This window comes from Cyprinus carpio, chromosome A6, assembly GCF_018340385.1.
Source record: "Cyprinus carpio isolate SPL01 chromosome A6, ASM1834038v1, whole genome shotgun sequence".
NCBI lineage: Eukaryota > Metazoa > Chordata > Actinopteri > Cypriniformes > Cyprinidae > Cyprinus > Cyprinus carpio.
The window spans coordinates 11,112,342-11,126,168 of NC_056577.1; the positions used below are offsets into that span (position 1 = coordinate 11,112,342).

A 13,827-nucleotide genomic window follows, 5' to 3' on the forward strand; every position below is an offset into this window, starting at 1 on the left:
TGAACAAGACAATCATGTCATTGCTGTAAAAATACAGATTTTAAATGGTATTATGCCAAGTAATTAATAATTTCAAATGGTAGTATATCAAGTAATATTACCATGTAATTACAGACAAGTCTAAATAATTCACTTCATGCTGTTGTGTATAATCTGATATATCCAGGACTATAAGGGAGTTAAGCAATAAACACACAAATGTCTTCCTCTGTAAATTGAGTGCTTTTTAAAGAATAATTTATTAAACAAAATTGTAACACTTTATTTTAAGGACCATTTCTCACAACTGACCATCATGCATATTACTAGCATACTGCCTAATTATTCACAGCCTTAGGTTCAAACTAGAGGGTCATTTAAGGAATAGTACGGTCATACCACTTATTACACAACATTTCACCACATAAATAAGGCGATAAAAGATATTGATTTAAGACGAACATTTTTAAAAGTCTTTCCAGTTTAATTATCTCATAATCCATTACAGTGTACAAAACAATCGTAGCAAAATGGCAGCAGTTACGTTTGTATGAAACGAGAGTCTGCAATACCAGGATGACATAATTAAACTTGTACACATAATACTGAATTGAGTTTTAATATTTTATTAGCTAACCAAACGCAAAGCTTCCACGAAGAAAAACTATACCTAGCGCAGACTTCAGTTACCTCGATGAGCCCTGTGTTATCGGCTTTTACCAGCTGTTATCGAGGAATAACACTGACCAATCAAAATCAAGTATTCCACAGAGCCATATAATAATCAGTCTATGGTAATAATGAATATTAAGTAGTGTTTGAAAACTGTATCGTTGCTGTTCCATAAGCGCCACCTGCTGTCTGAGAGTGAATCTGCATTCTCTGCTGTTTTTGATTTGTGCAGATGTTTTATTAGCAAGGCATCATAATGGTTTGATTTAAATAAGTGCATTTTGTTCCACACAATCTGTGACCCACAACGGCCACTTAAAGTGTATAACTGTAAATTCAGTTATCAAAATCATCAGTGCTTAAATAACCTTTAAAGCTGGATCTGTGACTGATTTGGAAATGCTGCTTTTTCTTAATATATAGTTATTATTTGACCTATGCATTCAGTTGAACGGAAGATTTTTTTTTTTTTATAAACTTGTGCTTAACAGACGCTGATGTGGGGTGTTTCAGGACTTTGGAATGTTCTCTCTTGAGGGTAATTCGCTCTGTCCTTCAGCTCCCCTCCTTTTGAGCAGTTTATACAGCCAAGCAATGAAGAATACCACTGCTATTACAGCAAAGTAACTTGCATAGATCAGAAACTGTGAAAAGGAGCAAACAAAATTGCACAGTATATTAGCTTTCATTAGTGATCCACATGCATGATGACACACTCAACTAGAGTCATGTTGTACTCTACCTGTAGAAAAATGTCCAGGCCTAGCCCGGCAGAATCTACTACAATCACGGTAAGAAGTGTCTGCAGTAAGAGTGCGATGAAAGTGTTTACTCCGAAAACCAATGCATAGCGTTTCATGCTTAGGTTAGCAGCTATCTGATACCTGCAATATAAAAGACAAATGAATAGAACCTTTCCCAACATTCATATAAAATGTTTTTCAAAAGGTAAATGTTTTTAAAAAGAATTATGTGGCAATGATCAGAATCCAGGTGCACACGGAGAACCTTATTTACACACACTTATTTGGAGTCTTGGAGCAACAAGATTTTGTATAAATTAAATAAACACTGACGAATATGAAAAAAGTAGGTATTAAAATGGCTCAAAAAAAAAAAAAAAGTCAGAGCTGTGACTAATAAAAATACAGATGGAAATGGAACCAATGACTGAAAGGCTCCCTGCAATTTACAAACTCTGAAGGTCAGAGAGATTTTAGGGCAGAAAAATAAGGAAGGATATGGTGACAGAAGTCTCTTAGTTTATTTTGTAGCACATCCTATTTCAATCTGATGGCTTTTTGTTAGATATCAGTAATTCTCAACTTGGGGCCAGAACCCACCAGGGTACCTCAACACACTTCCAAGCGGGCCGCAAGAGGGTTTAAAATGAATTTAAATTAGACAAAACAGTTAAAAATCAAAATGTAACCTGGCATGTTCCTTATTTAATTAATTCCTTAACAACTGCCACTTGTGGTTTTGGAAAACCTGGATATATGAGAATTTTAAAGACATCATGCAGAAGCATCAGAAAATCAAATAGGGAACGTGATCCGGACAATCATTAAGTGCTACATGCCCAAAAATGTACTACCTGCTAAAGAATTCAATTAATAAAAATCCTTGACAATACCTAGATCAGTTGTTCCCTGGTCCTACAGTACCTCCAAAATTCATACATTTTAAATTTGAACTCTTCAGCTCATTAGAAGAAACTCCAAGACCTAATATGGTTGTGGCAAATAAGAGGGACATCCAAGATGTGCACTGTAATACTTATAATTAACATTAAGACAGATAAATGACTGACAGTTCAAATGGCCAATCAAACACTGCGCTGATTAGCATTGTTATTATCTGCCATTTTGTCTGTCAAACGTATGTCTGTCTGTCACATACAAAACCTCCTTTTTTGGCAAATTCCCAACACTGTAGTAAAAAGGTGTTTTTGTGGTCTAGACAGGCTAATGAAAGAGTATTGTTTGTTGTGTTCCAGACACCAGCCACTTATCTTGAAAATGCAAGCGTTGGATCAGATGCTGTGGTAAACCGTATTAACAACTAAACTTGCACATTTTAAATAATCGCCCCAAAACAAAAGTAATACATCTATAAATAAGGAACAGACTGGTAAATAAAAAAAATCCACATTTATATTTAGTGTTAAAAAATAAGAACCTGATAGAAAAGCATATGCACAATGATAAACTGCATTTTAAGTTCTTTCTAAAATAATCAGGTACATAAGTGAGCTAGCCAACTAGTGATGTCATTTAGATTGATGGGCCTAGATAGTTTACCCACCCTTGAAAAGCAGCAAGTGAAAGTAAAGTACTCACTGTTATAAGGTCAAATACAACATGGTTCATAGCACTTTGTGGTCAGAACAAAATCAAAAGGTATCCAGCTTACACTGGATTTCTAAAGAAAATGGATAAGGAGTGACAGGTTTGCTTACGTTGCTATGGTGATAAGCAGCATGTAGGTAGCTCTGAAGAGCATGTAGGAAGTGTAGCAAACCCAAATATTCCTGATGGTGTCCATGAGATACACACACACTGCAATTACCACAGAGAAAATGCAGAGAGCAAATTCTCCCCACACTGCCCAGGGCACTTTCACGAAGCTTACAACAAATGCTGCAAAAGCACCTAGTGAGAAAAACACAAATCATTTAATTAATGTGTTAAACTGTTCTATTGTGAATCAGATAACACAGGTGTCTGCTGTTAGCTATTTATGACTGTTGAATTTATGTTTATGACAATGATGAAAATGCTGGTAACTATGGAAGCTTGTTGCCGATATGGGACAAAACGATAAAAAGTAACTTTTTTTATCTTTTTTTTACCTTGCAATTCTGAGTTTACATCTCATAATTTGGACTTTGTTTCTTGCAATTCTGTGAAAAAAGTCCAAATCGCAAAATGTAAACTCAGAATTCTGACTTACTTTCTTGCACTTCGCAGGGAGCTTGATTGACAGGCGATCGGACAAATCATAACGCCGAATCCACCATTTTGTCCAACAAACAAACCAGACAGGAGAATAGATTAAGTTTGGTGAACTTAAACTTGTAAAATGGTGTGTACTGACATCTTTTCGTGATTGAAATAGAATACCTGTGAATTAAAATCTCGCAATTCTAACTTGTTTCCCCATAATTACAAGTTTATATCCCTCAAAATAGTTTTGAAAATAGTTTGAATAACTCTTAATAAAGAGATAAAGTCACAATTAATTTTTTTTTTTTTTTTACCCATGGTGGAAAAAGGGCTTCCATAGGTAACAGAAAATGCATAATGCAAAATCATTTAAGAATGGGAATATAATAAAATTAACTGAATAAACAGATAACCAGATGGCCATACCAAGCAAGGTAGAAATGGTCTCCACATATCCATTGTAGATCTCAAACTCATTGGAAGGCAAGATTTTCTCCCAAAGTGCTTGCGCGTAATTAATCACCTGGAGGTAACCACATGTGGATAAAGCCCACCACACTGACCAGGCCAGAAGGGTGGAGGAGGAGTAACACTGCAGAAAGTCTGACCAGAGCATCTTAAACACTTCCAGTAATCCACTACTGCTAGGATTGTCCTTGAGAGTCTGAAAGTCAAACCAAGTCATACAAACAGCTGAATATCAATATGCTGATAAACACGCATATGTCTGTGAACATATCAGTGTCTGCCAATTTTAGCATTTTTTAATTATCATCTCTCTGAGTAGGCCAGTATTCACCTACAAATGAAAATCTGTCATAATACTCACTCTCATTTTGTTCCAAACACAATGGTTAATCTTCAAAACACAAATTAAGATATTTTTAATGAAACATGAGAAGTTTCTGTCCTTCCATTGAAAGTCCAATTTTCATGATGGCTTTTTGAGAGTTTTGATTACCTGGACATTCAATGGAGGGACAGACACTACTCAGGTTTCATTAAAAATTAAATCTTAATTTGTGTTTTGAAGATCAACCAAAGTCTTATGTGATTGGAACAAGATGAGGGTAAGTAAATGACTAATTTTCATTTTTAGGTTAACTATCCCTTTAATAATAATGGTCAGTTTTAATAATTCTTAATACAGGTGAGGTAATACTAGGGCTCATTTTGTTCAAGATCACATAATGGTAAGAAAAAGTATGTAAAACCTTTGGAATTAGTTGGTTTTCTACATTAACTCATCTGATTTTGTGTATGCGAGTCCATCAGTTGTCCTCGGTGTGAAAAGATGGATCTCAAATTGTGAATAAGCTGGAAAATCTATGATTATAATTATACAAATATGTATTATTATAATTTTTATTTTTTATATTATTATAAATTTTAATAAAACAGTTTGGAAGAGCAAAGATGTATACACACACACACACACATTTTTTTTTTTCTTTTTTAAAAATCTACCCACTGTTCTTTCATCTGCACTAAGCTGCATTTTGGACTCTGGATCCTCTGGCTTTTCAATCAGCTGACTACTGTTCATGGGTTCCAGAGCTCCGTCATCCTGAGAGCTGCTCTCTCTCTGGTGAAAGAACAGGCTCTTATTGGGCATGGGTAGGAACCAAGGGGCAACAAAGGCTATGCAGGAGGACACCAGTGTGATGACGCTCAAGTAATACATAGGCACCTGGGCTACAGACACCAGAATCTGTCCAATGAGTGAGCCAATGGCCGAGCCCAACAGAGTGACACTGCGACAAAAACCAGTCACTCTCTGATAATGAGATGGCTCCACGACACTGTAGATGTAGGAATAGTAAGCAACTTCAGTGGCAGATGCCAGACCAAAAAAGAACTCCAATAACTCCATGGCCCTCACACCCTGGGCCATCAGAAGCAAAGCATATGTCACTATGAAGCTGGCCGCCTGGACAATCAGCACAGGCTTGTAGCGAAGGTAATCCGTGGCCAGGAAAACAGGAAAAAGCAGCACAAGGTAGGAATATGTCCAGAATGGATAGATCTCATTCACAACCTATGATAAAAGATAAAGTAGTTATAATTAGTTATATTATAAGTAGTTATATTTTCTTATCAATAATTGAATTTTTGATTTTTTCTTCATTATGATATTCTAGGACAGTTGTAATACCTTGAGATGTTTGGTTTATGCATACCCCCCCCCCCCCCCCCCCCCAATATCAAAAATCTATTTAAATGCGGAAATGAAAAACATCATTAAAAAATAAACATATTTAAATCATAGTATGTAAACAAAACAGCATATCAGACAGTGACCTATAAACAGAAAGCTGAGATGCATAAATAACTATGTAAGCTGACAACCTACAGTTAGCGATTCTTTTAAAGACCACTTCTAACCAGTAACCACACAAACACTCTCTGAAGCCGAAATCTTGTGACGCAGATTTAGTAATTAAAGTAGGATCTTGCTTTTGTGAAAGATTAAACTTCTGGGATTACACAAAATAGCTGGCAGATTTCCCATCTAGTTGGTGGGAAAGCTGACTTCCAACACTGCTACACACAAGTATTCTTCCCATTATTTTCTTCACATCTTTCACATCTTTATAGCTATGCAAATTCTTTTAAAACCGTGCTCAGCAAGGAAGTAAATAAGTTATAGCGGTTACGTATGAAAGTTACTTTTCAGAAAGATGCCATAAAGTGGTCTGGCATCATTTCGCTGAATGCTTACATCACCTTCAGGGACATTTACCTTCTTCTTCTTTGACGTTTTTATGGCGGTTGGCAAACCAGCTTTAGGTGCATATACCGCCACATACTAGGATGTGAAAATCCTGTTCATTAACTCTGTATATTTGAGATGCTTAAATAGTATGTGAAACATGTCTATAGTTGCATCTTCATTTAACAATTTCTGAAGTGAGATCTGATTTAATTCCTATATGAAGTAAGCTGTAATCTTTCGTTATCATATCCATTACATTTTATACATATAAGGTGAGATAATATGCTGTCTTCCATTATATTCTCAAAAATTCTCCTCTCATTTGCAACTATTTTTTGAATATTGTATAAATGTCGTCCTTTATTCCCACCATCCCATCTACTTTGCCACATATCTTTTAACGATTTTTTAATAGCCCTTTTATTTCTAATTAACTCCTAGGAACATTAAACTCTAAGTCTGGATGTTTTAATGTTTTCTCTTTTTGATCTACCACATTTCCTTGTATTCCTTTATGTGCAGGTATCTATACAAAAGAGATAACCGTTTTTGTTGGTATTCTGAACAAACTTTGTAAAATGTTTGAAAAAAATGTCTTGTCTAGTTGAAGACTTGCCACTCATTAAATTTAATAATGCTGAAAGAGTCTGAACATACAGGTTTATTAATCTCTTCAACCCACTGAAGAGCCAATAATATTGCAATCATTTGTTGTATAAACTGATAGATAATTAGATGTTCTTTTTGCTATTTTATACCTGAACCTTGAAACATATATTGCTGCTGCTGCGTGTCCTGTTTCAGGATCCAAATATTGTACGATTGTATCTTTAGGTTCTTGTCTGTTTTTATCATTTATACTCAATAGAACCTGAAAAACAATACAGGCATTGGGAATAACCATGGAAGTGTTACAGGCAACAGTATTGCAAACAGCATATTTACTTATTCCAATTCGATGAGCCTCATTATTTGCTTTCCATCCAAAACTATTTAGATTTACATATTCATGTTCCCAGCAGTTTTCTAATATTCTTTTAACTGTTTGTATTTCTGAATGTCCTTTTACAGCAGCCCAATACACCAGTTTCAGCTTCAACCTGCGAGGCTCCAGTGACATCGCATTCATTTCAACCTGTAAAGCTAATACAGGACAGGAGAAGTATTAAATGCTCCACAGCATAATCTCAATGTCTGATTTTGTATTCTATTCGCCTTATCTGACAGAGATGCTGAAGCTGTTACATAAATCATACTCCCATAATCTAATGTAGACCCTATAAGTGCACAGTATATTATTTTTAGAGTCTGTCTATCAGCTTCCCAATCTATTCCTACCAAACTCCTCAGTACATTCATTCCTCTCTTACATTTATCTACTATCTGTTGAATGTTTTGCAACTGTTATCTTTGAATCCATCTAAATTCAGACACTTGCTCCAGTTTTTGCTCATACAAATTTAACTTAACAACCGGTGTTTTCTTCTTTTTTGAATTATTTTTTTTTCACTGACATTAGTTTTTTCACTGATATCCGAAATCTCCAATTACTTGCCTACATTTCAACTTCTTTAATAGCATTCATGCTTTCTTTTAAATACAACAAATGTCTACCTCTTTATAAAGCACCATCGTCTTCATATAAAGACTTTTCAATCCCTGGTCCAACTGTATTAAAAATATCATTTATCATTATGTTAAACAATATAGGGCTGCAAACACTACCTTGTGGGGTACCATTTTCAATTGCATATATTTTTGAGTATGAAGACCCCACCCTTACTTGAATGGTTCTATCAATTAAAAAAATCCTTAATCCAAATATATATTCACAATTAAAATTCATTTTATTCAGTTTAATCAAAAGTCCTTCCTTCCACATCATATTGTACGCTTTCTCTATATGTCCAAAAACACACCAACTAATACTTCTTTATTAACCTGATTCTTTCTTATATCCGATTCTAGACTTAAAATGGCATCTGTTGCGTTTCTACCTTTTTTAAAGCCACTCTGATGAGGACATAAAAGATTTTTTGTGTCCAGAACATAATTCAGTCTTTTCCACTACCATTGGTTCCATTGGTTTACAGAGGTTAGATGTAAATGCAATTGTTCTGTAACTTGTAATTTTTGAATGATCTTTTCCTGGCTTTACAATTGGAATAATTATGCCATGTTTCCAAGAGGAAGGGAGCTTTCCTAATTTCCACACTCTATTATGAAGATATAATTTTTTTTTTTTGACTTATCTGATAGGTATAATCATTTCATTACATATTTCGTCTTTACCAGGAGAAGTGTTTCTCACTTTTGCAAGTGCCTGATTTAATTCACATAGTAAAAACTTAATCTACTGAGCTTTTATTTACATCTCTTTGTTCTAAAATATTTGGATTTTCTTTCATTTTTTCTCTATATAATCTAATTTATTTTGATATAGTTCTATTACTATAAAGCTTAACAAATTTTTCAGCCAATATTTCTACTTTTTAAGAGTTAGATATCACTTGTTTTGCTTCATGAATTAAAACTGGAATTTCTCTATTAGGTTGAATCCCATCTTGAATCCCATCTTTCTTATCATTCCCCACATTTCACTAACGTCTGTCTCTTTTCCAATTTCATCACAGAATTTCCTCCAATAATTCTTTTTTGCCATCTGAGTTGTTTTCCTGACAATTGCTTGTGTTCTCTTATATTCATTAAAATCATTAATCATTTTTTTTTTTTTACTTTCTTAAATACTCTTTTAAATACTGTTCCTTTTTTTTATAATTTCACTGCACTCTTCTGTCCACCATGGTACAGCCTTCTCCTTTTCCCCGTGCTTTTCCCAATCACAGTTGCAGTTTTGTAAATAGCATCACTTATACATTTATTTAATTCATCAACATCTTCTACCGATATATCTATTGCTAACATTCTTATCTCACTTATTTCTTGGAATTTTTCCAGTCAGCAGATTTAAGTTTCCATCTGGGATTTACTTCTCTTTCAACTTGTTCTATTCCAATTTTACAGCTTGTTGGGAAGCCACATTTACCTCTGTCTCCGTCAGGTTTTTATCAGGTCCCATCAAAAACGGGATTAGAAAAGGTTCCAGTGGTCTGTGGCTGCAGAAAAACCCATAAATACAGAGTAAAATGGTAGGGTAAAGCCATGGTTCAGACATTCTCGTTTGTGCCTATTGACCTCGAACAACGCAGGGGCATTTTGCAATCTCGCTGACTGGTTTGAAAGCGATCAAGTAACAAGCCAATGAGAGCTGCTACGTCCCAATTCGCATACTATCCGTCCTAAATAGTATTCGAAATTAGAAATAGTATGTCCCAATCCCAAATCGTAGTATGGTGAAATGAGTATTCCAAAAGTACCCGGATGGTTTACTACTTCCGGTAGAAAGTCCAGTGCAGGGCTTAGTTCCAGTCCGTTTTTTTTATGCACTTGACTTGCAAACTTAATTCCCTCCGTCTCGTTTACTCGGATGTACGGCATTGATTCGCCTACATTGCATGAGTGCCCACTTCTGACGGAATCCTTGCAATGGGCTGAAGTTCTGAACTGGAACGTCCTAAGCCCCTGATCACTTAGAATCAGCTATTCAGCTGGTTTATTGTTGACATTTTTCCCTTACGAATTTGTTTGGTGCAGCATTCTATATGTAGATAGCTATGCCTATATATATACGCGAACTGCGATGACGTCATACTCGTTTTGCATTGTGGTCTATGGAGCAGCCTGAAGTGTGCATATGAAGCAGACTGGCTCCCTCTGTCAAAATCGAGGGGTCGAGGGTCTGTCCATATAAACTTCCCTCGTACGTCGCGAAGTGGAACGTACTTCAAAATGGCAGCGGGGATTCCCCTGAGGGGAAGTGCTTAGGGAAGTTCGCGAGTACGTTTGTAAAAGTGGAGTGGAACGCAGCACAGATCCGTACGATTAAAACTACAAACACGCATGAAAAGTGTTAAAAAACTACAAACATGAGGAATATGCAAGCCCTACTGACAGGTAGAGAAAGGGGTTTGAGTGATAAAAATCAATATCTTACCTGTTGAAAAAACCTGTTATCCGCGTTATATTTCATCTGCAGCAACACTGTGAACTTTATAATGATACTTTGGTCAGGTGGCGTAGCAAGTCAGCCCCTGGCACATATGCAAAAAAGTGTAAGGCCCCCCTCCACACGTTATGGGCTCCAACTCGGTTAACTTGATTTTTGATTTTTCTGAAGTAAATAACGTTACTAGACTATTCACAAGTTGTTTTAATTATGGTATATGCTTGTAAATAATACTTAACATTTTCAAGTCCATTCATTGTAGCACGCAAGCCACCAAATAATCGCAATAAGCTTTTTGTTCATTTTATTATAACACAAAGTCTCAGCATTCTGTCATTTTAAGATAAAATACAAGCAACAAATGTGTTTTACGCTCTTTAATTTGTAGTGAGATAACTATATTCACCTCAGTTCAAGCAGCATGAATCAACATTTTCCTCTTTAATATATGCAGCACGAAATAGGCTAAACATGAACAAATATTTTTGAATGCATGTTGAAAAAGTATCAGGACAATTAAAAACAAACGAATGTCTCATGAAATCGATCAATTCGAGTTTCAAAAAACGTCAAAAAGCCTATTGCTGTTTTTCGTGTTAAATGTGAAGAATGACATTGGATGCCACAGACTTTTTTTTTTTTTTTTTTTAGTAGGCCTATAGGCTATGTAATTTTCACATTTACTTCATGCAATATAACATGATTTTATTATCGTTATTTTGACGTTATTCTTAAAATATTATGACGTTAATCTTTTATTTATTTAGTTATTTTTTAGCGTGGCAATAAAATGCCACTCTAGGCGATTACTGCATGCAAACACAATCTTGGACGCGCCTTTAGAGAGAAATGCATCTTAACGGATTAGGACTACATAATTAAAGAGTTTGAATTTTTTATTTGAATTACTTCGTTTTAAAAAAGTAATTTATAGTATTCTATAGATATATTTATCATGTCAATGAGGCAAGTATTTGCTGAGTTTCGGTTCAGTTTTTGTGAAGCGCTCCTGCTCAAAATCTAGACTGCAGAAAGCCATCCTGTTTGCTTTCTTTATTTTCTTTATACAATACCACAACGTTTTGTTGATATTGTGAGTAGACACTTTGCAGTTCTGAATGACTTATACTCTTACCTTTATGAGGAAAAACTAGGCGTATTTTAAGTTTGCACTCTTATTATAAATATATATATATATATATATCGTTTGCAATGGGTTTTATTGTTTTTGTCTTGTCGCGGAGGTGTTCTGACCATAGACAGTAAGGTTCTGACCGGGACTACTAGGACACACATCACTGTATGACAAGGGGCGTAACATTTCCGTCACATGCTTTAGGCATTCGGCCAATCACAAAGCACTGGATAGCTGGCCAATCAGAGCACACTTCGCTTTTCAGACCGATGAGCTTTGTAAAAAAAATGACGCGTTTCTGAAAGGCGGGCAAGAGGAGGAACAATAATGTACAGTATGTGGTAAATAATGTGTTTTTTTGAAACCTTAATCCCCATAAACACATTTCATTACCCCAAATACACAAAATAATGTTCTTTTTAGCAACATTATATGACCCCTTTAATTTTTTTTTAGTTTATATTGTGAAATGCATTAAGTGTTTTATGCAAAACTCGCTGTCTGGGGCTGGCCGCTTGGTAGGCATACTTTAAAAAACAAAAACGAATTTAACAAACATAAAATGTTATTATAAAACTTAATAAAGAGACATAATGAAATACCACTTTTCAAAATACCAAATAACCACTTTGCCATTAAAAACCAAAACTGAACTATTTTTAATGGCTGCAACAGCAGGGGCAAGTTCAAGGTCAAACCGGTGTGCAAGATTTTGCTACAGTTTACGGTTTGAACGACATGTTTCCTGGAAACGGTGTGCAAGGGGGTTTGAGATACGTTTTCTCTTGTTGGTGGGTGTGTCAAAAATGTCAGCCCAATCAGCAGCAAAATGTATATAAACCATGCAGTATTAAAGCTGGCACAATGTAATTAACATCAAAATAAATGCACAAGACCAAGTATATTGTTTACACATGTTAATTGACATTAAAGGCAAAATAACTGAAATAATAAGAGCACAAGTATTGATCTGGAACTTCTTTAAGTCTGTCTAAATATCATTCATAATTGCAATGTCTTCTGGTCCATATCCTTTCCTTATGAAGGTGTGCTAGACACTGATTAATGTAACATAAAAATTGTATACATATTTATATATTTTGCTATTGTATTGTGGAGTGACACTTTCATAAACTTTTCTATACTCCTCTGATTATATAATGGTAAACAATAACATAGCACAACAACAGTGATCAGCAACAATGATAAGACTACTACTCACAATAAAAATAATAAGGTCATATCATAACACAGTCTCGGAGGTAAGAAGTGGATTATCCTTCACCTGAAATTTTTGTCTTTTCATCCTGAAATGCGAGGCAAATGTTGGATCACAATAATTTGAGCGAATTTGCTGCATATACTTATAAGACTATGACATCATCGCAAATCGCGTTTAATTTATCCCCACTCCAAAAAATCCCATAATATATAAAAAAACACCAAACAACTCTTTAATATATAGGCCATTATTATTATTATTTTTTTTTTTTTACAGTTATAACAGCCTAAATATACATATATACATATAGAATACTGCACTAAACAAATTCGTAAGGGGGGATTCTAAGTGATCAAAATCTTTGGACGTTCCAATTTAGCCCATTAGGGTTCCGCCAGTATTTGGTACTTATGCAACGTAATCAATGATGTACACCAATAAATAACACGGATATTAAAGCAGAAGTACAAAAAATCTCGAGACATGTCATCTTGTTATGTTATTTCTCAATGCTCGGCGTAAATGAAACGTTTTCTGAAAGCGTGTTTTCTTTGTGGTCCTGAAATTACCCTAATAGATTAGATTGGGTATCCACTGTAAGATTCTGTGTGTTATGGTTTAATAAAAGACTAACATGGAGAATTTTTATAAAAACAGAAAAACATAAAAAAAAACAACAACATTGTAACAAGTTTTATATGTCATGGAGAAGATTGAGAACTAATGCAACCAAAACCAAACACCGTAACCTTACTTGGTTAATATTCAATAGGCCTAGTCTGTAGGGCTGAATATTAACAAAGGAGTTTATTTCTCGATTTCACATTGATCAAAGCCTGTTGGCTGAGCCTACATGCTGTGCACTTTTGAATTAGGTTCCCAGCATATGAACGTGGGCCATTTCAGGCAGTGATGAATTTTGTCAAAAATTATCTTTCAGTTGCAATAATGTTTTTACTAAAGGCACTTGTATGTACTTACAGAAAGAGAGAGAAACAGATCAGCTGGAGGTAAATGTTTATAATGTTTGAAAGACTGCCATAAAATACATTTTATTTGTTTTTCTCTCAGAAAGATTCTACAATTTTT

At 34.9% G+C, this 13,827-nt stretch overlaps 1 protein-coding gene across 2 annotated transcripts; it reads right to left on the bottom strand.

Moving 5' to 3' along the window:
• Positions 1–883: 883 nt before the first annotated feature.
• Positions 884–10,151, bottom strand: LOC109080472 (thiamine transporter 1-like). 2 transcript variants are annotated; one of them, XM_042758029.1, is made up of 7 exons: positions 9,362–10,151; positions 5,071–5,637; positions 4,026–4,263; positions 3,607–3,627; positions 3,113–3,305; positions 1,394–1,535; positions 884–1,295 (listed from the first exon to the last, which is right to left on the bottom strand). In XM_042758029.1, the coding sequence occupies exons 1-7, from the start codon at positions 9,488–9,490 to the stop codon at positions 1,161–1,163; spliced, it is 1,425 nt and encodes a 474-aa protein (XP_042613963.1). In that variant the 5' UTR covers positions 9,491–10,151; the 3' UTR covers positions 884–1,160. The 2 variants fall into 2 exon arrangements, with proteins under 2 accessions (XP_042613963.1, XP_042613964.1); XM_042758030.1 differs by lacking the exon at positions 3,607–3,627 and having other exon boundaries at positions 9,362–10,149.
• Positions 10,152–13,827: the final 3,676 nt, after the last annotated feature.

Bases quoted from the DNA above. Each gene is read 5' to 3' on its own strand.
- LOC109080472 (XM_042758029.1), bottom strand. From the start codon at position 9,490: ATGTCTGAACCATGGCTTTACCCTACCATTTTACTCTGTATTTATGGG. The intron at 3,628-4,025 runs GTATGGCCATCT...CTGTCAATCAAG, and splicing joins GACCATTTCTACCTTGCTTG to CTCCCTGCGAAGTGCAAGAA. The intron at 1,296-1,393 runs GTAGAGTACAAC...TCCTTTTCACAG, and splicing joins GCCTGGACATTTTTCTACAG to TTTCTGATCTATGCAAGTTA.